The sequence below is a fragment of the Phaenicophaeus curvirostris genome, chromosome 9, assembly GCF_032191515.1.
Source record: "Phaenicophaeus curvirostris isolate KB17595 chromosome 9, BPBGC_Pcur_1.0, whole genome shotgun sequence".
Taxonomy (NCBI): Eukaryota; Metazoa; Chordata; class Aves; order Cuculiformes; family Cuculidae; genus Phaenicophaeus; species Phaenicophaeus curvirostris.
This window is the reverse complement of record NC_091400.1, coordinates 11,665,229-11,688,642: the sequence shown is the minus strand read 5'-3', so window position 1 is coordinate 11,688,642 and position 23,414 is coordinate 11,665,229. Positions and strand designations below refer to the sequence as shown.

The following is a 23,414-nucleotide window of genomic DNA, read 5'->3' as shown; positions in this document are numbered from 1 at the left end:
GTCTCCATCCCTGGAGGTGTTTAAAAGATGGGTGGATGAGGCACTGAGGGGCATGGTTTAGTGATTGATAGGAATGGTTGGACTCAATGATCCACTGGGTCTTTTCCAACCTAGTGATTCTGAGGCAGGAGCTGGGGCTTGGTCCTCGCTGGGTGCCCATGGAGGAGCTGCTTTCTGTGGAGCCCTGACTGCATGAACATCTCCAGCGCTTCCCAGAAATGCCGGAGGCTCTGCGAGGGGTATAACTGAGCAGCTCTGTGTCATGCTTCTCCCTAAGGTGACTTTTCCCACGCGACTCGGAGGCATCGCCTGCCTCTTTCGCCTCATCTCTCCATAAACGCAAGCTCTCTGTTTTCTGCCTCACTTTCTACCTTCATCCCTAGACGCCCTCCATCCAGGCTCCCCTGGACGCAGCCCAGGAAGCCAGGAACATCTTCACCTCACCTGGCCAGGTGAAAGCGATGCCAGGCGAGAAGGGCTCCATCTCCTCCTCGAGGGAGACGTGGCCGAGCCCCACTGTGCCCTCCCTGCAGCTGGAGCCCCTCGCTCCTACCCTGCCCCTGTTGAACATTAACTGTGTCCCCGAGAGGAGACCGGGGTCCAGCTGACAGCGGGGACAAAGAGCTGGCAGGGCTGAAAGATTCAATTTAACTTTCTTTCTCCTCCCCCGCTGCCACAGGCGAGGGGGGACAGCGCCTGTCCCGCTTTTGAAACGCGCGGGTGCAAAGGAGCATTGGTGTCCTCATTTTCCTTCCTCCCTATTGATGTATCATTGCCAGGATGAAAAAGGACGTCTCAAGAGCTTTTGAAAAAATGGGTGACTACTCAAGACATTTTATAAAGGAGGAAGAATGGGAAAGAAAATAGGACTCGGTAGGGGGTAGAGGGAGCCTGAATGTGCGCCTTGTCTGTCCTTTCTTTCGCTTGAAACCTGGAGCTGTTGTTCCTATTTCAGTTCAAACTGTCACCTTTAGTTCATGATGGCTTTACTGCCCTTGCTCCTGAACCTCAACAGATTGGGGCTTATTTACCTATTCACACTCCGCTGTGGAACCTCATTAATAGGCTTATTAGCCACCCCATTCACGTGCAGGAGGGCTGGCAGAAAGGAGCCCAGCCACTTTGAGAGGAGGAGGGAAGAACTGTAAAGAGATTATGCTCTCATTCAGCGGCCTAACTGCTATGAAAGGCTCCCTGGGCCCACTCAGATCTCTTGAAGCCTAAATATGATGACAGAATTGATTCCTTCCCCCCCCCCCTAATTCCAAACATGCTTCTGCTTTTCTCAGATGGAGTAGTTGTGGGCCACTTTAAGGAGAATGTGGCTCATTTAAGAGAAAAGGCTGCTATTGATAGACTGCTATCTTTTCATCCCCCAAAAGAATAAATTCTGACAAGTGCTTCCAGACATTGGGAAATAGGTGTTCTGATTTGTCATTTTTTTTTAGTGGAATGCTTCCTTTTCTTTCAGAGTATGCAAAGATATTGATGAATGGGGAAAGGTATCGCAGCTTCCTGTGCTGGACAATAATTTATGTGAGAATGCGTTAACAATGTTTTCAATGGGCAATGGACATGCCCGGAGCTGGGAAAATCGGATCCTGACTGTGACATCTCAGCTTCTCAATTAGAACATTCAGATGTCTGTCAATTTAGGGACAGGAAAAAAAAAATTAAACTATGTTTCTAAGCAATTACAAATTTGCCTGCCACCCCTCGTAACGCCTGTGTTGCTGCTGTTGATGGTGGGAAAGCGTTTTTGGGGACTAAGTACATATTCAACAGAATTTTCAAGTTTTCAGTGTCTGGAAGTACATAAATAGAGATTTATACTATGCTATGCAGCCCCACCCCTTGAAAGCCCCTCGATCAATATGGCACACAATATAAAAAATGTACAGTAGGGCTACACTTAAATAAAATAACATTAAATTGATCAACACTGATTTAATTTGAGGCAACCGCCACTTATTGATTTTGTTGTCAAGCTGATTCTATGAAGCAAGCATTACATGGGTTCCCTATTAGGAACCTTTTAGTTAATGGTATCTAAAGCAAATGTTTTATTAAGGAAGCATTGGGGTAAGTTCTACTGAATTTTGAATACCAATATTATGCAGTTTTAAATCTGCGTGTTCAGGCAAATGATATTTGCATGACTGTTTGACAGCTCCTCGTTTGGGCACCACACACACAATTGGTAAAGGCCCAGTGTCAGATGGATTCATAAGGCTGTTAAAATCAGGCTTCGCACTAAAAGGCTCTCATGAAACGGAGGGTGGTTTTTGAGTGGGTGTTATCCAATCGTCCTCCCTAGCTGGAAGAGCACTTGATCAAGGAATGCAGGGACAGGACAGGGGGAATGGTTTTAAGCTGAAAGAGGGGAGATTTAGATGGGATCTTAGGAAGAAATTTTTTCCTGTGAGGGTAGGGAGGCCCTGGCCCAGGTTTCCCAGAGCAGTGGTGGCTGCCCCATCCCTGGAGGTGTTCAAGGCCAGGTTGGATGGGGCTTGGAGCCCCTGATCCAGTGGGAGGTGTCCCTGCCCATGTCAGGGGGTGGGACTGGATGGGCTTTGAGGTCCCTTCTGACCCTAACAATTCTATGACTGTTCCACATCATATATTATACATATTATTTTACCATAATGTGTCTTTATATCACATTTTGCAGCTTCTACATGTAAACCCCTGTGTTTAACCCACTCACTCATAACATTTACACACCTACTACACACCCAGCAGGGAGGTGGAACCAGATGGGCTTTAAGGTCCCTTCCAACCCAAACCATTCTATGACTGTTCTGTGTTATATATTATATAAAATATTATGCCATAATGTGTCTTTATATTGCATTTTACAGCTTCTACGTGGAAAAGCCTATGTTTAACGCGCTCACCTGTAACATTTACCAACCCATGGTAGGGGGGTGGAGCTGGCTGGGCTTTAAGGTCTCTTCCAACCCAAACCATTCTGTGACTGTTTCACATTGTATATGAAATATATTATTATACAATAATGTGTCTTTATATCACATTTTACAGCTTCTACATGCAAAAAGGTATGTTAACCTGTAACATTCATATCGCCCGTATAGCAGAGGGGTGGAACTGGATGGGCTTTGAGGTCCCTTCTGATCCAAACCATTAGGATACTATGACTGTTTCCCATCATATATGACGTTACTAAACCATAACGTGTCTTTATATCACATTTTACAGCTTCTGCGTGCAAACCCCTATGTTTAATTCATCACCTGTAACATTTACACACCACCCTCTCACCTCTCATCCCCTATGGCAGGGGGGTTGGAATTTGATGGTCTTTAAGGTCCCTTCCAACCCAAACCATTCTATGACTGTTCCGTGTCATATATCATATATATTATTATACCATAATGTGTCTTTATATTGTATTTTTACGGCTTCTACATGCAAAAAAGTATGTTCACCTGTAAAGGTCACATCATCCCTATGGCAAGGGGGTGGAGCTGACTGGACTTTAAGGTCCCTTCCAATCCAAACTATTCTGTGACTGTTTCACATCATATATTAAATATATTATTATAAACGATGTGTCTTTATATCATATTTTACAGCTTCTACATGCAAAAACGTATGTTCGCCTGTAACATTCACATCACCCCTATGGCAGAGGGATGGAACTGGATGGGCTTTAAGGTCCTTTCCGACCCAAACCATTACGATTCTATGTTTCCCATCATATATGATGTTACTATACCATAATGTGTTTTTACATCAGATTTTACAGCTTCAGCGTCCAAACCCCTATGTTTAACCGGTCACCTGTGACACTCACGCCCCCGCCCGGCTCCCAGCCCTGTGCAGGGGGGCAGCTGGTCCCTCAGGTCCCCCCGCCGGCTCGGGGCGGGGATGCGGCGCTCCGCACCGCTCCGGATGGGGCCGGGGAAGGGCCGGGGCTCCGCCGCGATTGGCAGAGCCCGGCAGCGCCGTCCAGGAAACGGCTCGGGTTGCAGCGGGGAGGGGAGTGACCGGGGGCGGGAGGGGAGGGGGAGAGGCAGCCCGGCGGAGAGCGCGAGGACGAGGGAGAGGGAGGGAGGTTGGAAGGTTCATCCTCGGGCCGGTTGTCCCGCGCGGGGGGCCGGATGGAGCGGAGCGGGGGTCGCGGGGCGCAGCCCGGCAGGGCTGGGAGCGGGGAGGCGGCAGCCGGCGCCGGGCTCGCCCCTCCGAGGCGGTAGCGCCGCACCCGGGGCGCGGGACGGGGCTCCTGCCGCTGCTCCTTCCCCTCCGGCCCCCGCGGGGGATGCTGCCCGCCGAGTGAGCGCCGCTCCGCCGCCCGGCAGCGCCCGCAGGTAACGGCACCGCGGGGCTTGGGGTGCGAGGACTCGGAGCTCGGGGTGCGGGGCTGGGGTTGCAGAGCTCGGGGTGCGGGAGCTCGGATCTCGGGATGCAGAGCTCGAGGTGCGGGGCTCGGGACGCGGAGCTCGGGATGCGGGAGCTCGGGATGCGGGGACTCGGAGCGCGGTGTGCGGGACTCGGGATGCGGTAGGTCGGGGCTCGGGCAGCCCCTCAGGACGGGATACGGGGGTCGGGATGAGATGGTGCGGGGCTTGGGCAGCCCCCGGGAAGGGATGTGGAACTCAGGGAGGGATGCGCCGGTGCGGGGGCTTGTGCGGCCCCTCCGGGACGGGGTGCGGAGGCTCGGGGAGCTCCCGGGTCAGGATAGTGCGGGAATCGGGATGGTGCGGGGTTTGGGCAGCCCCTCTAGGGTCTGGATATGGAGCTCGAGGCTGGGGCAGCTTCTCCCGGGACTGGATATGGGGGCTCGGGGAGGGATGCGCCGGTGCGGGGTTTGGAGCTCCGGATGGTGCAGGGCTTGGGCTGCTCCTTCCCGGTTTGGATGCGGGGGCTCGGGCAGCCCTCGGGGCTCCAGATGCGGGAGTTCGGGGCTCGGGATGCGGGGGCTCGGGCTGCAGTGGGGCTGGGTTCCCTGTCCCCGGCTTATCTCCCCCGCTCCCGATGGCGTTGGGTCGGTTTGGTGCCGGCAGGACGGGCAGCGGGGGATGAGGATGAGGATGGGGTGGCTCAGCCTCCCCGGCTGGAGCCCAGGGCAGCCCGTGAGCGGGGGATGCTGCGGGGAGAGGGTGCGGAGCAGCCCCCGTCCCGCAGAAAGGGGAGAGAAACCCTCAATGAAATATAGGTTTAGATGCGAACCGGCCGGCTAGAACAGGGACCCATTATGCGTTTGGTGTGAAACGCTATCAACATTTAAAACTTCATTGTCTCCTTTGTACCAAATCCCTGTAAATCTTCCACTAGCCTTTACTCATTTTCATCTGAAAAGCCTGTTTGGGCTGAATAGACAGCAATCAGCAGCCTCTGGACTTCTCTCTCTCTCTCTGGAATGTCAATTAAAATGCAGATTTCCCCCCTTCCCTCCCCGATCTCTTAGTGGCAAAAGACTTGAGAAAAACAGGATAGTCCTGGAAAGCAAATGAAAGAAGTTCAAACAATGAAAAAGTACTGAAGCTGCCAGCCGGTTCCCATTAGTCCTCCCGAATTAATGTTTAATAGCTGGGATGCTCAAATTTGCCTGGAGATTGAACTGTGATGAAGAGTTTTGTTGGATACTTATGTATTTATAGATGCATATATATTTGTGTGTGTGTGTATGTATATAAACCTGTTAGCTTTGAAGCTTCGGGGCATTTTCCGATGAAGCTACTGGGATTTTAGGACGCTGGAGGTTTCTTGGCGGGGAGAAGATATTCATATTTCATCCGTATTTTGCCTTTCCCTGCCTAATAGAGAAGGATGCTGAAGAGTTGTACCACGTATTGATTTGGTTAACATACTCTACAAATTGTACTCTCCCCAGGGAGCGATAAACATCTTATAAAGAACAATGGGAGTAGATTAAAAAGAACACTGAGCGTTGAGTTTAATTAATGCCACTGCTGAACAAGTACTACTTGTTTGTGTGTGTGTGTGAGTGTGTTTAAACTGAAGTACAGCTTGGAGGAATTTGGTTGGGCTCCCAAACCAGTCTTGCTTTCCCATGCTTGTCAACTTGGCAAAGAAATTTGGGCAGGTATGTGACGAGGTGAAAATTGACTTGATGAGCGAGTGGCAAGGAGAGCCATCAATCACTGGAGGCTGACAACTCCTCCCCAAAGTGTAGGCTGAGAAGAGAGACAGAGTTCCCTTTCAAGGGGAAAAATAAACACTACGTGTGGCTTTCACTGAGTCTGAGACTCCAGGAGGGATTATGGTATTGTAGTCAGGAAGCCAGAATTGTGGAGGCCAAAAAGCATGCTGAGGCTGTGTTCCAAACATTGAGATAGAGGTACATAATTATCCGGCGCAGGAGGTCTTTCCAGAGACTCGTCCCCCAGCAACTGTGGTGACTGAGCTATGAAAAGAATTCGGTTTCTTTACGTCTTTGTTGGACTCCGCTTCTTTTGGGAAAGGGCAATTCTCGAGCCGTGGTCGCTGTCGTGGTGGTAAAAAATTGATTTGGCTCCATGGATGGGTCCAGAGCTCTGATTTTTGCTTTGCTACGCCTTTGGAAGCCACGGGTTTGAGTTTTTCACTGCCCCGTGGATGAAGAGTCCCTTCTTTCTGGTGGTGACTGCTCAGGTGCAGGAGCTGGCAAAACTCTTTAGGTGAGAAGATGCACAGTCAAGTGGCCTCGTGCCGTGCTTTGGGTCTTAGGATGAGGGTAGGAGCCACAAGTGAGCTTTCAGTGGTGTTTAATGGAGCCTAAAAATCTTTAATAGCGGAAATGTAAATGGAATTAATGTTGTTAAAGAGTCTAGAACCCACGCCAGCATTCTCGTATGCTTTCTTTTTGCAAAAATATGATTAAATTTTGCATTTATATCCATAGCCTTTAATCGGGCTTTATGGGATGACTTAGGGAAATTAAATTAGCATTGCATCCAGTCTGTTAATTAGCGTTTCTACCCGCTTTACAGCTGGATAAACTGAGCTGTCGGGCAGTGAGTCGGGCTTACCAGGTGGGTAAGTCCAGGAGGGCTCGCTCCAGCCCTTTACCAAACGCAAACCGGTCTCGGATACAGAGCACCCTTCAGTTCGACACCTGCGCTTGTTTAGAGAAGGGCTCGACAAGCTGTTTGCAAATATTTTTGCAGTGGTCTGGTGGTGTTTTTGCTGGAGATTTAATAGTAGCTGCTAGGTTGTGGTCTGGGACGCTTACGCTATGCTTCAGTCTCTAAAGGAAGGACAGAGCTTTGAGGTGGTACCAGTTGGGGTGGAAAGAGCTTGCCTTGAAGCACCAGGGCTTCACCTGAAAAACCGTGTACTTGTTATTTTCCTTCTTTATGACATCTAAAATCTGTTTATCTACTGACTCCAGAAGTTACTCTATATCATGCTGAAGATAAAAGATGCCTCAACGGTGTTTCTGTCCTTAGCACTGTGAACTCGGTTTGTATGTGCAGGCAGCAAGAGGCTAATAAAATCCAAGCAAACTTCTTAGCAGTTGGCTTTATAAAGGTGCAATTTGTCTGTTTCCACTTTTTGTGTGTTGAGGTATTGCATCCAAATGACAGGGAGTTTTGAGCAGTTTGCCTTTATGCCTACGCAGTTTGTTTATTTGGTTGCTTATAAAGGGTGAAGTTAGGAGGGAAAAAGACCTTTTTATGTTATATTTCTCTTCAAGACAAGTGCTTTCTAAGCTTCATTTGGGTTTCATCACATCTAGGATGAATCATTGGCCAGATTAGAACAGTTGCTGCAGTTCCTTGTTTTATCCCTTTACTGAGCTTTACCATCTTTTATTTTTGAAGCGGAAAATCAGGTCTAATTTTCTGGTTGAGCTGTTAAATCACCCTGCAAGGATGCTCTTCTGACCCTCACCTGGCATCTCAGTGTGGTGGCAACAGGGTCCCCTGAAGGGAGTCCCAATTACTTTGGTACCGCTTCTCTCTTCCATCAGCCTATGCCTGGATTGCCATCAACTCCATCCGTTTAAGTTAGTTTTCTAGCAGATAAAATAGGCTTTTCTTTCTCACTTTTTTTTTTCTGCCATCTGAAAAATGTATATCAGTGAGCATCGTTGAGAGGGAGATTGAAAACAGAAATGTGTGTGCACGTGTGAGCGTGCTGTGTGGTTCAGCACAGATAAACAGAGAATGATGGCTGGGGAGGTCTCTGAAACTGCAGTCTGGACTAGACTTTATAAAGATTTTCATTGCCTGTGATGCAGTGTAGCTGCCTGGTGTCCCTGCTGGAGCCTTTCACCTGTACTGGGCTGTCGGGCTGAGGAACACTGAGCTGAGGTAGAAGTTCCATCCACAGGAGAGCTGGAAGTCCTGAGGTGAAACAGTTTTATGGGTTATCTAAGTCTACAGAGTATTTTTTCAGCCATTTTTCTGTGAAAAATTATAGAATTCTTGCAAATTCAGCTGGCTGCAGAGCTGCCTGGGTGAAGGCATGAAAACCAGGGCAAACTTACATAAACTTTCAAACAATAATGAGAATGCCATTTGTTTAATTGCGGTAGTTTTGTAACATTACAGGTTCTGCGCCTGCACATGTGTCTGTCTCGTGTTTAAAATCTGTATATTTTTCTGTCGGTAAAATAGCTCTTTAAATATGTGCTGAGAAGTGATTTTGTGAAAACAAAGAGGACTTGGTTGCGCCTCAGGTGGTGATGGAAACTGCTAACAGAAAATGAAAAGTCACTCACTTTTCGCATATTCTCGGAGCTGGAAGACTATTTTTCCCATCCTCCTCCTCTCCCCCCCCTCACTGCAGCTCTGTTCGGGGCTTTCTGAAGTGTTTCGGTGCGCTGTTGAAGATGGTTTTGCTGACGGTGTTCAATCTCTCTCCTCCCCACAGCAGCAGCCACCGTTCCGAGGGAGGAGGTATTACCCTGGCCGAAGGCACTGCTTTCTCTCCATGCTTCTCTAGAGGGGTTCAGATGGGATTAAAGTCCTCATGGAGCTATGGAAATGGACCAGGAATTTACTCTAAAAAGATGGTCAGCTGGGATTCGAGTTGCCTTATCTGCCTGGTGGTGGTCACCATGGCCGGACTTTCCCTGGCTCGACCTTCATTTAATTTAGTTGTTGAAGATGCCACGCTGGAACCTGAAGGTAAATCACACTAGAATCCTTTCTTATTAAGTTAATTTAAATGCCTCAACATCTGAAATAGAAGTCAACATCTTTACGTGCTTTGGTAAATCTAAGGCAAGTAACAGATTAGCCCTCAAGAGTTATGGTTTTTGACTTTCCTCGCTCACACATGGGTTGTGCTCATGCGAGCATGCGTTGGTTTAATCTTATGCAACAAGTGGTGTTAGTGATTTCACTTGGGACTGTCATCGCGTTGTATAATCCGAGTGTACAGACAAAAGTTTTCAGGAATGGGTCTTTAAGGAAGGCAACCTGTTGCACCTACATAATATGAAATGAAATGCCTGTGCAGCTGCTTGTCCTTGTGATTCTCTTAACCTGAGAAATTCAGGGCAGAAGAAATCCTCATAGGTTTTAATCATGTGGCCTAAATGTTTCATTTGACCATGTACTCTGCAAAAACAGTGTTGCAGCTTGATTGGTGTTTGTACTTAGCATGTATTTCCCTATTGTTGTTATATCCAAGAACAATTGGCGCAGCGTCTGGATTGTGAGTTCTGGAAGTGTAAATGTTGAGCTCTGAATGGCAAGGATTGCAGTTCATTACTGAGAAAGCGAGGGCTGATTGAAACCTTTGCCTTCTGAGAGATGGTTTGATAAAGTCTCCTATGCTGAGCCTGCACCTGCTGCTATGTTCTTGTAACTGGCTTTGCAAAGGGCTTTTCTTCTCTAAAGAGCTAACAAGAGGCTGCTTTTTTAATATTGTAGGCTGATTATATTTAAGAATGACTTTGCTGTATTAGGTAGGTTCTTTCCTGCTCTCTGGGCACTTTAGGGCTTCCTTCATAATTTTTTTACCTGTACCTCAGAGCAGTGATTACGTTTCTAATAACTCAACTGTCAAACCAATGTGGTAGTTTGTAGAGCATCCCTGATCCAGCTGGCCAGGGAGAATTTGGCTTTTACACAATCTGCTGCTCACGTCCACAGATACGGCTTTGTTTTTATTTAATACATTTTCATGCAAAACCTATTTGTTTCTATCCACCGCCTCTAAAAATAGACGTCACCAGCTAACACATTTTTAGAACCCGTTCCAAGTACATTTTTATTGATGGCAAGGGATGAACTATTTAGAGGCGAGGAGCCCTCCTCCCTCGCAAGCATTCTTGAAAAAAAATGAAGTAGAGCACTATTGTCATCTGTCAGCCACAGGGATGGCTGATAGCAGAGATATTTGTGTGTTTTTTTTTTTATTTTGTTTTGGAGGTAACTTGAGAATAAAAAAAAAAGCCCCCCCTCCTCCCCCCTTACTGTACAATTGGCGAATGGCACATCTGGTGCCTTTTTTGGCTTGCCAGAGGAATGACCAAATCATGAATAATTTTGGTTTCAGATTAGCTGTTTGTAATGAGGTCCCCTCATTTCGGGGTTAAATCAGAAAGAATGTGGTTGCATGGTTGCTGAAGTATTTCACAGGGAGAAGAGTAATATTTTTTGAATGATGCCTGCTAGTTTTTCAGCTTTTTGCAGAAGAAAAGCTTTTATTATTTCAAAAAGCACAGTGTAAAAGTATGCTTCTTCTGCAGTGAATATCCAGGGGGTGGAATCTGGTTTTTATCAAAGTGTAAATTGTTAAAAAGGATTTAAAACTCTTCCCTGGGCAGGAATGTTACTGACATGAAACAATTTTAGACGTGAGAACTCAAATTATTACCAGGAGGGAGGAAAAAAACCATGCTTCTAAGTTAATGGCATAATAAGAGCTTTCATGCTGGAGAATACAGGGAATTGTGTGGGATTTATATCTGAGATTTGGGAAATAAAACCTTTATGCACTTCCTTAAACCTCTCTAAAAAAAAAAAAAGGCAAAACAAAAAACCAAAATCCAATGTTTTAGACAATTGACTTCCCTGGGTTCCATCACTGCCACCCACAAGTGCTCTCAGCTGAAAACAAAACAAAAAACGTTTCCAAAAACTCTCTTCAAAGACAAAGCAAGCTTTTTTTTTTTTGCTTTTTTTTTTTTCTATTCTAGTAAATGCCAAACGTTTTGGCCACAGCTAATTTTGGGGGTCAGGTGCTCTAATAATGTGAATTTTTGGCTGTTGGCTGTGCGGTCAATTAGAGCTATGACATTTCAGACCAGCTGAGAAGGTCGGCAGGGCTGTGACCTTTCATGACATGTGTTTATCTGTTCCATAGTCTTCCTTCATGGGCTCCCTCTAAATGTTGTCTTTTTGTGATGTTAGGTGCTTTTATTGCCACTATTCATTCATTGACTTAGCAATTCAGAATATCCAAAAAGCTATATGGGACAACAGGAATTGAGTTTGTGGCTTCTCCTTCCTTTGGTTGTAGCTGAGAATGGGCTCTTGTCTTGTAGTTAAACGTAACATTTGCAGTCATTTTCTTCAGGCTGTCTGTTAAAGTGTGTTCTTCAGCACAAACAACGAATGTGCAGGATGTGATGTACATGCAGGATACAGGCAAGATGTTGTCATGAATCAAGGTGCTTTTGGTTTTCCACAGTCAGACTCTCAGGTGATTTTATGAAATACTGGACTTGTTGAGTTCTGAGTCTTGTCTATGACTGTTAGATATTACTTTGGCACATAAGAAAGTGTTTACGCCAAAGATGGTATAGTGTCAATTATGGTGTCCGACATTGATAGTGTGAGTGCTCACCAAGGGCTGAATCCCAACCGTGGTTATTATTGGTTGGGGTGTTTCATCTTACGGAGTGATGGTTAAAATCTGAAGCTGTTAAACTGTGAGCAGAAACAGGACCTGTAGGAGGGACTGTTGGCTATGGAATTATGCCTCGCAGCAAGTATTTACGTGTATGTTTTTTATCCTAGGGGGCATATAGACTTTCTACTTTTAAATATTTAGAAACAAGTCTACTGTGATGTGTACAAAGAGGCCATTCTCTTTCTGTGTGCCCAGGCTAGGAAGGCCTTTGATGATAGCCAACGTTTCCAAAGGGCTCTGACCGCACACACGAGTTGAAGGGTTACTTTGTGAACTGAATAATTAGTTTAGACATATATTTGATAAATAGCAAGCTCTCCCTTGACCTTCCCTTCGCCCAAGCTTTGTGTTATCGTTCTGCCGGGGAGCTAATTTAGTCCCTTCCCCTTGTGCAGTGCCTTGACGCTGTCCTTGGAGCACCCATTCTGAGCCTGTGCCTGGTCCAATAACAATGTGTTTCAGTTAATTTAGGTCAAATTTCAAAGGACTAATTTCAGCTTTCCATAAGGGACAGTCTAATTCTGTGTCCTATGAAAAACAAGGTAGTTCAAAATGGCCTTAAATGTGCATTTGGGCGCAGCTTTGGAGGAGAGAGAGACCTTTTTAGTGGGTGATGTGTGCTTATGGTGGGCTCTGAAGTGAGGAACGATTGATCCTTTGGGGTTTCAGCTCAGTCACAGCTATTTGCTGGCATTAAATGACATAGAAATATAAACCCATTCAGTGTGGTTCCTTCCTTTATTGTAAAAATCTCACATAATATGAGCAAAGTACTTTCATTTTTAAGAAAATATTGGCAGTGCTGAAAGGTTAACGTCAGCTGTGGTTACTGTAGTCAGCCCCTTGGAGAACCTTCTTTAGACACTGTGACCCACCTGAATCAGGAGGTGGGTTCTTGTGAGCTGTTTCTCAGGCTCAGAGGGAGCGGGCAAGGCTGCAGCCTGTGGAGGGAGGATGCTGAAGTGATGGGATGTCCTGTTTCCCACCCGGAGCAGCATGTTCTCCATCCTGAGGTGCCCCTGTTGGTCCTCTCCATGCCAATGCTACCCTGCCATGAGGTTGCAGGGCTGCTGGGAACCCTCACAGTGGTCCTTTTCCCAGGACAGAGGTGGTGGAGAAGCACCAGGATACCGCTTCCAATTTGGTAGGAAAAATAAAGCAAAAAGTTGTTCACTCAGGGTCCCCTTGTTACCTTTTTTTATTAAACAAGAGCAGAGGCTTTGATATCTGCAAGTTTTGATTAACAATTCAAAACAATGAATTAAAGTGGAGGTAGGGTGTTTTTTTTTTTAAGGAAGGGCAATTATCACAGCCCATTATGGAGGAATGTGACATCCCCCCAGCTTCTGGTAAGGGTTGGATGCCCTCTCAGGGCTCCGGTTCAGTAAGTTGTTTGGCCCAGTACAGGAATTGCTAGCTGAGGTTCTGGGGAATTGCACAAGCAGCCAGATTAAATCAGTCTTCTTGTGTCCATTCTGCGTTTCAAATCCTCAGTCCTTTTGCTGGGGCTTGGTCTGGAGCTGCGGGCTAATTGGGCACGGGTAGGGTTGTTATTTATGGTGTTGATGAGGCACAGCGAGTTGGTAATGAGTCAGTAATGTGTCAGCGGCAACTGTTTCGTCAAGTAACACGAAGAATTGCACATTTCAGTCTTATCTGCCAGCTTTTTGAAGAGAGAGAAAACATAAACTTTTAGGAATTTGATTACTTTAGTGATTTTTTTTAAATTTTTTTTTTGAGCAGAAGATTTTCAAAGACGCTGTGTTGTGGAGGTTTATTAATTTCTTTTTAAAAAAACTATTTATATAGATAAACCCCCAAACTAGTGACCAACTCCACTGGATGCAGTTTGCTAATTTTAAATTATCAGAGAACTCGCAGCAAGTTTCAGGCTGAAGTAACTCTTCTAGACAAACTACAAACCTTTGAAAGCAGAATTTACACTGAAAATGCTGATTTCTCTGGCTGTGCAAGGCTGTGTGTGCATGAGCCGATATTTTAGTAATAACCCTAGCATAGCTTTTCATAAACACATTTCTGTATCCGGTAGAAATAATCATTTGCCTTTAATGCATTGGAAGATTAGTGCTTTCTTACAACAAATATTTAGTTTAGGGACAGATGGGAATGTGAGAAAAATGCTTCATTAACCTGTTTTTGGTCATTAGGTGAGAAAAACTCCCTCTTGGAAGCGTCAGATTTTTAAGTGTTAAGCATTTTGTGAGGCTTCAAGGCTGAAGCTTTACAGTGAGAGTGGAGGCTTTCTTTGAAGCAGCTCTCCTTAGCAGTTTGAGTCTGTTTTTAAGAGAACCATCACCCACTTAGGCAAGTTGTGTCTTGTCCAGTTGTAATAGTGCACCTGGTTTAACTAGAAGAGAAAATTTATTGCAGTGTAGTTAAAAATTCATGCTGGAAAGACATCAGGTACCCAAAACATGTCTAAATGATAAACAGTGTGGTGTTTTGCAGCAGGGTGACTGAGGGCTTGGTTCCCTGGTCACAAGCTGGACATGCTGTGCTCCTCCATCACAACTGGTCAAGCAAGAGCATCTTCTGCAGAGCCAGTCAGGATGCACCGATTCGTGCTTGTGGTGGCTGTGGGAAACCAGACCAGTGGTTGATCTGGCATGGAGCCTGCCCGGGGGTAAAATTATCCATACAGTGAGTTTGGGAACTGATTTCAAGAGCAGCCTGAATTTCAGTCCAGGCTCAGTACATCATAGGACATGTCTGTAGTGTTTTTCTTCTTGCATTTGACAGCGTGCCCCCAGAATCAGAGGTGATGTCTTGTAGTGCTGGGGACTGAACTGGCTTTTTAGCTGATTGAAAGAGAAGTTTGAGCTACTTAGAATACTGGCAACTCAAATAAAGAACAGATTTTGAAAAGCGCAACAGCCAACAGCTCCTGCTGTAATTGTGAAATGTGTGCTGGAAGCACTGAGCTGCTCTGGAAGTTTGGTCCTTCAGGTTTCAGTCAGGGTGGAGAGCATCAGCCACGCTGCATCAGCATTTACTGCTTCGGGACTGCACCTCCTGATGAGGACAGTTGCAGTATAAGATATTCTATTAGGAGGGTAAATAGTTATGTGGATATTCAGTTTATTCACTTTTAAAAACGGCTTATGATTCATATACCGGTTATGTTCAGCTCCAGGTTGTCCTTTCCCACCTCTTAATTATCGCTGCAGGGTTGTTTTTTTTTTTTTTTTTTTTTGAAAAAGACCCCCTTTTTTAGGAGTTGGCTTTCCTGGACTTACTTTTGAGTATTGGAGCAGTCAGCACCTGGTAGAGCGATGTGTCTAATGCACTTCGCTTTCTGCTGGTTCGGCTCCTTTTGCTGCTTGTCACCACAAAAATCACATTATCTATATCAAAGAGATGGACAGAAAGGTGAGCCAAGCGCTAGCTGAATTTTAGCATGCTGCTTCCTTTGCTTGCCATGCTATTATTATTGCAGTTGTATTTTTAAAATGACTGTAAGTGAAAGCATTTGAACCTCAGCGAAGCTGAGGAGCTGGGGTCTGACCTACTTTCATTCCTCTCCTCACATGCCGTTGCAAGTTGTGTGTAATTATTGCTTTTCCTCCTCCGCAAAGAACTGGCTCATCGGTTTGGGGCACTAACCGATGTTGATGGCAAACCCACAGGAATGGAGAGGCAGGAAGAATCCCTTTGCATGAAGGACCCAGCTTGTGCTTGTGGAGGTTTACTGGGAAGGGTAGTGTGCTTGGCAAACGGGAAGGGAGGATGAGGGAGGGGAGGACAAAATCATATTTTGGCTGTTTTTCTCTTCTTTTTCTCCTAGCTTTTAATCAGTTTCTGTTTTGAAAGGAGTTTTGTGACCTGGTAGTTATCACCTCAGGCTTTCTCCCAGGAGCTTGTCCACGTTGTGGCTGTTCCCAAGTGGGGTTTGGAGTTGGATGCAGTGGCTGGGAATGCTTTACCAGGCTGTACCAACCAATACAAACGGTGGTCGGACAGGTCAGAGCAATGTGCTTCAATCTGCTTTTGCGTGTAATAAATTGTGGCGTAGAAAAACTACATCAGGTTGATGATGCTCCTTGGGATGGCTGCCACTGGCCCAAAGGGGTTTAGCTGCAGGCAGGACTGGCTGCTGGGCAGGAAAGGAGAGTCTGCTTTGGGGAGACTCACCTTGCCAGTTTGTAAGGTCCCCTGTTGCAATATTTAATCTGTTTCAAGGCAAGTAACATGGTTTATAATTCTGAATGCCACCCAACAGTTCTTAAATATCACTTTGACGCCCTAGTTTTGAGCAGTTCCTGAATTTAGTTCTGTTAAACACAGTTTAATCATGGGAAAATTAATCATGTTTAGATGTTACGGAGTTGAAGTACCCAGATTTATCTGATGATGTTTATTCCCCTGGGTAACACAGGTATTTCAGAGACGCAGGATTAACATTTAGGCTCTGTAATAAATCTGCTGGGCACCACTGCTCGGTCATAGCTCTTCTCCTAACAATTCAGAAGCATGTGAACCGTCTTCCATTTGAGTGGCAAAGTACCCAGGAGCCACTGCCACAGGAGTGACGGAGGTGTCTGCAAGTTAAAAATAACCCTTATTGTGTACATGCTTGTGGGACACCTGGAAGTGCTGAGAGCCAGGCTAGCGTTGAGCTTTGGGGCTTGTTCTGTGGCTCCTTCCTTGTCCCCAGGTCCCACTGGGGCTGCTCCCTGTGAAGCTGGAGTTAAATTAGCTCTGATGTCTTTTGGCTGAATGTTGCTGTTTTAAAAGGGAGCCTGGTATGTGTTGACGGTTTGGAGTCCTTGGACAATATCCTATGGTGTAGATGATTTGCGGATAGGACTCTCAGAAGTGCTGAGGGGATGTTTTGGGGACGTTTTTTTCCAGTGGCTTTTGTCAAATCCTGCTTTAGGAAGCAAGGGAGGATGAATTGCAGGGGAACGGGCAAGATGAGACTTCCAGGCGAGCTGATAAAATTAAGAGGATTTGTATAGTCAAGTAGAAATGGGCCTGTGTACAAGAGAAACAACTGCTGCCTTGCTTATGGGGATCTGAATAGATTTTCTCTGCAGCCAGAGCTAACACTCCAACATGGAATTGTGCAATTTTGAACTCACAGTTGTAATTTATTTATTTGCATGTTGAGTACTAATAGTCACAAGCATGGCTGTTGGCAGCCCTGGAAGAAAAAGGTTGGGCTTTTATGTCTGGATTTATGCTGTTTGGTTATGTTTTTATCTTGCTCTTGAAATGAAAATAAAGAACCTGAATAAAGCTGCAGATTGGAATAGATGCAAGAAAATGTTAAACCCAAGAAACCCCTCTTTGCAACTAAATATATGTGCTCATACCTTTTCTGAAGGCTGTTTGTCTTATATGGAGCCTTTCCCAAGAAGATTTAATGCGAAGTTGGACAATGAAAGCTGGTTAAGTTGCTCTGCAGCTTGGTTATGTGCAGAATATGGTCAAGAAGATTTGATGTTCTGCTGTTGCTGAAAGAAAAAACTATGAGAAAATGATCCTGGTCTTGGATTCTGCTTTGTAGAGAGAAGGTGGTGGGGTTTTTTTTTCAGCTTTTCATCTGAGGTTCTGGTAATAGGTGAAACATTTCCCCTTTGTATTGTGTAATAGATTACATGAGAAGGCTCTTCAGTAATGAGTTTGAAGAGTAGTTAATTATGTTTGAGATCGTGTTACAGATGTGTTAGGCTTATATTGTACTCCTCGGTACACTTAGCACAGAAACCATCGCTCTGTTACTTCAGACAGTTGGAGTTTATGGCTTGAACTGAAGTGCTCAAGATTTGGTGCCTGGAACCAAAGGTTCAGATCGTGAAGATGGCCTGAGATGAGTTTGTCCTCATCCTGATGAAATTTTAAAAGACAGCACAATAATTTTAGGGGTTTTGGTGTGTCTGCTCGACACACCCCTGTGTCTCCCTCCCTGGTCGCCATGCCTTCTTGTAGAAGACAAACTGATGCTTTGCTGCTTCTTTCTCTGTCCTGTGTTTGGAGACAGATCCTATGGTGACTGTTGTGTAAAGTAGCCTTCATCCTGTAAGGAGCAGACCGTGAAGAATGGGGACAAACAGGAAGAAACTGCAGGGCAGTTCCCAGCAGCAGGAGGTGGCCTTGCTGGTCTTGCTGGTGTTTACTCTGAACTTGGCATGCTCTGAGGCTTCCCTGGCTTGGCTTCCAAAAGCATAAAGCACACAGCCAAGCCCATAAGCATGTGATACTTGGCATTTTGGATGCGTTTTGTGTAGCCATAACTCAGCGATCACAACTGTAAAGACAGGTAGGAGCAAGCAGGCTACAAGCTGTAGGGATTTTTAATTTCTAGCCTAGACAAGTACAATTTTTTTTCCTTTTGAGGAGGAGTCTTCTCCTCATGAGCGTGAGGTACCAGCTCAACTGCTTTGCAGACATCAAAACAGTGCTGAAATACTTCATGCATCTCACCCCATTTCAACCAACACACTGACGTGGCAGGGAACCTCATGAGTTTTGCCCCCACTGCTCTCTTCTGCTGGGTGTGATGAGGCCCTTGTGTCTGTAGCCAGGGCTAAATGCTGCCAGGGGGCAGTTAGTTACCTCAAGGAGCTGCCCCTCCAGAATTGCTCATCTGCCAAAGATTACACAAGGCAGACAAATGTAATCATGTGGGGATAACTTTTAAGGGCATACACAGAACTTTTTCCTAGGCCAGGGGGTCCTGCAAGTGGTGAAACTCTTTGCTTCAAAGAGTTTCAAAGCTTAGGAAAACAAGTTAGCACAGTGTAATACTTTCCCTTACCCGTGATGACATTGGCAAGTGTTTGAACTGGATGCGATTCACTTCTTTAAACGATGCTGGTATATGAAGCATTCAGTAGGAGTTGACGTGATGCTGGAGGTCCATGCTCTAGCAGGCAGTGTGGCTTGGAGCTCTGCACTTGCTGGAGTCACGTATTGCGTGGCAGCGCTTAATGTTGTTTTGCAAATGTTCACTTCCAGGGCAAAAGGATTCCTGCTGTTCCTTGGATACATTTTACGTGCCTGGTCTCATCCCTTGTACAGCTCTTGGATGACCGGGTCCTTGGAGAGGAAGGAGAATAGGGTTAAAAAAGATACCAGGAAAGGAAAATACCTCAGTTTATTTTATCTGTGGAAGCCTCTGCTTTAAAACAGAGCAGCCTAGGAGCTGGTTTTAAAGGAACAAGTGAAGACATAGAATCTGCTGCAATTAAATTTCTCACTACCACGTTTGTTCCGTGTTCTTCGGTGCTGTTTGAAGTTTTCAACAAGACTCAGGTCTTTTTGAACAATTAATGTTTCCTACCCTTAGGGGGAGGGGAATAATTCCTGCCCTTTGGGTGTTGGTCACAGTGACAAGGGACTTGTAAAAATGTTTTGTGTGTTTTAAAATTATAGAAGGAACTGCAGTAACTTGGAAAGGAAAGTGTTTTATCAGAGCAGGGACTTCCTGATTATGCCTGGCGGAGGCAGAGCTGGGCATAGCTGGCAGCTCGCTGGCGGAAACGCAATACAAACGAGACAGCGGGGATCCAGTGACTTGGGAGAAGCAGATGGATGAATTGCAAACAGGATTTTGTCCCCCTTTGTGTAAGGAGAGGCTTTGGTTTGCTGGTAGCTGGCTGGGAGATAGTTCTTCCAACCCAAACCATGTGATTCTGTGATAGTCACCGTGGCCAGGAATGGCTCTTTGAATTTTTAAACTGGTGGCCTTTTGTTTTGCCAGCTGAGTTTACCATCCATCATCCTGTATGAAGAGGATGTGGAGCTACTTCCAATAGTAGCCTGCCAGCTTAAACCGAGGCAAAAAACCTATCGTTTGTAGAAGGGAGGTGGGAGGGAAGGCTGCAAACCTGACTGATGGTACCTGGGCTTCCTGATCCTGCAGTAGCTGCTACTTGGAGAGAGCGGAAAGGCTTGGATTTAACTCACAAAGTCACGGGGCCCTCTTATGCTTCAGGCACAGATCAATGTTCCCGTCCCACGTTGCTCACCTACCATGGTCTTTCTTGATCTTCCTCATTAACCGGAAAAGTGGGAGAAGGGGTAGGAGAAACAGGAGGAGTTGGCAGCCTGGTGTTCCCTATGGGGACATTCAATTTTGAAATGAACCTCTTGGATTCTTGACAGATCAGGTCTGTTGACCCTTCTGGGCATGCTATGGTAAGCGTTTAGTTATTTACTAAAGCCTTTTGAAGCCAGAGTTTCTTGATGGGGTCTGAGGCTTTTGTGTTATGGAGAGTAGTGTGAGAATCTTTGCTGGGGTTAGCTATTAGCTGATTGTTTAATTATTGGGCTCCGTAACTAAGTAACTAAATGCCTTGAGCCCTAAGATAAGTAGCCCTTTGTTAACATTTTAATAAAAGGAGACAAATAATAACAATTTAAATCCTAAGGTAGTATAAATCTCTTGTTTCAGTGACTGAATCTTGAACAGAAGCATGGTTTGGAATCTAATTGCTTATCTCATAATAATCTGAAACAGCACATACGGAATGTCCCCAGTCCTCTATTGTGGTCGTGGCTTTTATACAAACACTGCTTACTCCATTTGATGGCTGGATGATACAAACTGTGCTGCAAGACTGTATGAGCAGGCCAAGAAAAAGCTGACGTCTGTTTATTTAACAGCAGCATGGTTTTCCACGGCAGTATTGTTTGATAGCTCCACCTATAAAGTGCCCCGTGTGTGCCGCTATTACAAATGAGGATGTAGCCGAGAGCACACAGCAGCAGCAGCAACGTGCCCTCCCTTATCCTCCAGCGTTGAAGAACACCACCAGCACTCTTGCCAGTGCCTTTGTTGCGTGTTTGGTTTGTAAAGGGTGATGAGCAGGTGTTATTCACATTGAGTCGTGCATCTTTGCAGTAGGAGCTAATACCGTAATTATAGGATTTGCAGGAGAACTTGCCTAGAAAGGAATCCCTCGCAGCCTTTCCGCAGCCGTGCAGAGCTCGTCCAGTGAAGGGCTGATTGCAGCTTTATAGTGGTGGCACAAGGATGTGGTTTCAAGGCAGAACTTCAGCGAGGGCATGGAGGAAGAGCTGAAGCAGATCATCAAGCCTTGTTTGGTGCTGCAGGCTCAGTAGGATTATCTCTTCCTTCTGCCACCCAGCTAGTTGCACTACGGGAAAATTCAGGAGGATGCTGCTGAAAATAGCGGAGGATAGGTATGTGTGAGGGCTGAGCAAACCTGCAGCCTTATTTCTCTGATATGCTCAAAAGATTTAGGAGCAGGGGAAGAATCGTGATGTCAGCCTCAAAGGTCTCAATGCCTTGATGGTACAGTGTGCACATGAGTTGATAATTAGTCCCTGAGTTTCAGAGCAGTGTAAAAATCCTTGTGCAGGGTTCTGGGGGGGGAGAGAGAGAGAGAGAGAGAGTTGCTGATGTGCTGCTGGGAATTCTTTAACAGTTCAAAGTGGTTGCTTTTTGGGCTGACTCCTGCCTCAATCCCACCTGTTCTGTGTTTGCTTTTGGGCACCATTTCAAACCCACACTGGAAAAAGTTTATAGGCAAACATTATAAAAAGTGACAGTCTGAAGCGCTGCAACATTCTCGTTTGGCAACACAAAGGCTTACCTGAAATAACTCATTATTTCCACATATGACGTCATTATTGCATGACACCACTTTGTGCTGCCTCTTCCCTGATGCCTAGAGAGAAAGAAAGGGTGGAGGATAATATTTACCAAATGCTGATACCTGCTTGAAACTTGTTTTTCTTCAGTAATTTTCCTCAAAAAGAAAATATTTTTGTAATTTTGGAATAAGTTACTGCTCTTGAGTTTGGATTTGGATTTGTGTTGAAAGAAAAACATTGTAAATTTGGGTACAATAGTTTAAAATGAGATGAAATCACAGATGGGGGATGGAATATTATTTTCCCTGTAATTGTATGCAAACAACCACTCTGCCCAGGAGGATGCTGCAGCCTGGCTTTCCCATAGCTTTCCCCTGGCTTTCCTGACGCACTTAAAGGAGGGTTATCTTAATTCGCAGTGGCTTTTAAGAAGTTTAAACAAAGACATTTTTAAAGACTCTTGTTAATTTTTTTTAATTTGACAGTGGAATCTGAATTAAAAAAATCTCTAGCAGATTCAAATATAATCATTATTGATAAGAAAAGTATGTAGGAAGGAACCTGTGCTCCTTCTGGAAATCAGCATAGTCTGGTGCTCAGTGAAACCTGCAGTGCAGAGCCGTGGAGTCATGACTATCAGCAAGCCTGAATTAGTTTATAAGGAGTATAAAGCTGTATTGTAGCTGGTCCTAGACCATCCTAGATGGGATTTTGCATGCTAGAAAGCTTACAGACCTTGTTATAAAATTGAAATCCAAGAATCTTTGCAGTTTCTATAGCTGATCTTATTTAGAGGGTTTTATGTACTTCTGGCCACTGTCTGGGTGTGATGTATGTGTCAAAACTGTTGTTTGAACGAAGCATGTTTGCCCTGGGGAAAAAGCCAGGAGAAGCTTGGCATGCTTTGCAGGAGCACATCGTTGGATTCATTCTCCCTTTGCTTCAGGCAGACTCCCACTGAACTCCCTCAAATTATGTGATTCCAGGAGGAATGGGATGAGGACTTGGCCAGCCTATTTCCAAGTTCATCAGCGTAACCCAATATTGAAATTCATGTCCTGCTGTGGTGGCTGCTTCTGGTACTTGTGGCATCCTAGAATTTCTTGAGTTGGAAGGGACCCGTAAGGACCATTGGGTCCAACTCCCTGCTCCTTGCAGGACTACCTAAAACTAAACTCCTGGCAGCTTCAGCAGCTCCTGTGTACAGGTTAGCTTAGATATGATGCCTGTTTCAGACTTCTCTGTTGAAGGTGTGATACAAGGAGTGACACCACCATGCCCCAAGGATGAAGAATACTGGTTTCAGGGTCTATGTGTTCTTAGAAGCAAGCGTGGACTCCCAAGGCGTCATGTCTTTGTGGACTCCAAGGCGTCATGTGTTTAATCTTCTCTCAGACTCTGAGACAAACAGAGGTGCGTGTTTTATTGCTGTGTGCATACAGTGGAGCATGATTGGTGCCTGCGCGGGGAAGGATGTGTGCTGGGGTGCGTGCTGGGGAGCAGCTGGCTATGCGTGGTGACCCTCCTCATTGGCAAACAGAAGATGCCTTCATGCTGCTTTCCCTTATTTACTCTTTACGCTGGCCTTGGTGAGGCTCAGAGGCTCGTGGGAGAGGGATACTGTGGTTATAGGGAGAAACTGGTTACAAAATCGGTTCCTCAATCTGACACAGCCAAGTGTGTTATAGAGGTGAGGGACCTTCCACCCTGTGCCGAACTGTTCTGTCCAACCTTCTGTCCTGGGTCCCCAGGGCTATGGTTCTTTCCCTTGCTGAGAGCTGGCCTTGGAAGGAGGTGATGAAGCCCTCATAACTATAGGCAGATGGAATTTCCCAAGGATGTTTTTTGGAAAAAGAGTGAGGTTTGACATTCTTCTCATTATTTGGTTACAAAAGAGAGCTGGTGGATGAGCTGTTTTGTTTGAACTTGTGTGTACACTGGGACTTTGAAAGCTTTGCCTGTATTCCCGGGTTTCTGCTGTGCACAGCTTG

At 45.6% G+C, this 23,414-nt stretch overlaps 1 protein-coding gene across 2 annotated transcripts in view; it reads left to right on the top strand.

Moving 5' to 3' along the window:
- Window positions 1-4,137: 4,137 nt before the first annotated feature.
- Window positions 4,138-23,414, top strand: part of FGFR2 (fibroblast growth factor receptor 2) — an 86,362-nt gene continuing 67,085 nt past the window's right edge. Inside the window, exons 1-2 of one of the 2 annotated variants that reach the window (XM_069863728.1) lie at window positions 4,138-4,331; window positions 8,842-9,101. In XM_069863728.1, coding sequence (XP_069719829.1) covers window positions 8,927-9,101 — 175 coding nt within the window. In that variant the 5' untranslated portion in view covers window positions 4,138-4,331; window positions 8,842-8,926. The remainder of the gene's footprint in view (window positions 4,332-8,841; window positions 9,102-23,414) is intronic. The other variant, XM_069863727.1, reaches the window with a different exon arrangement.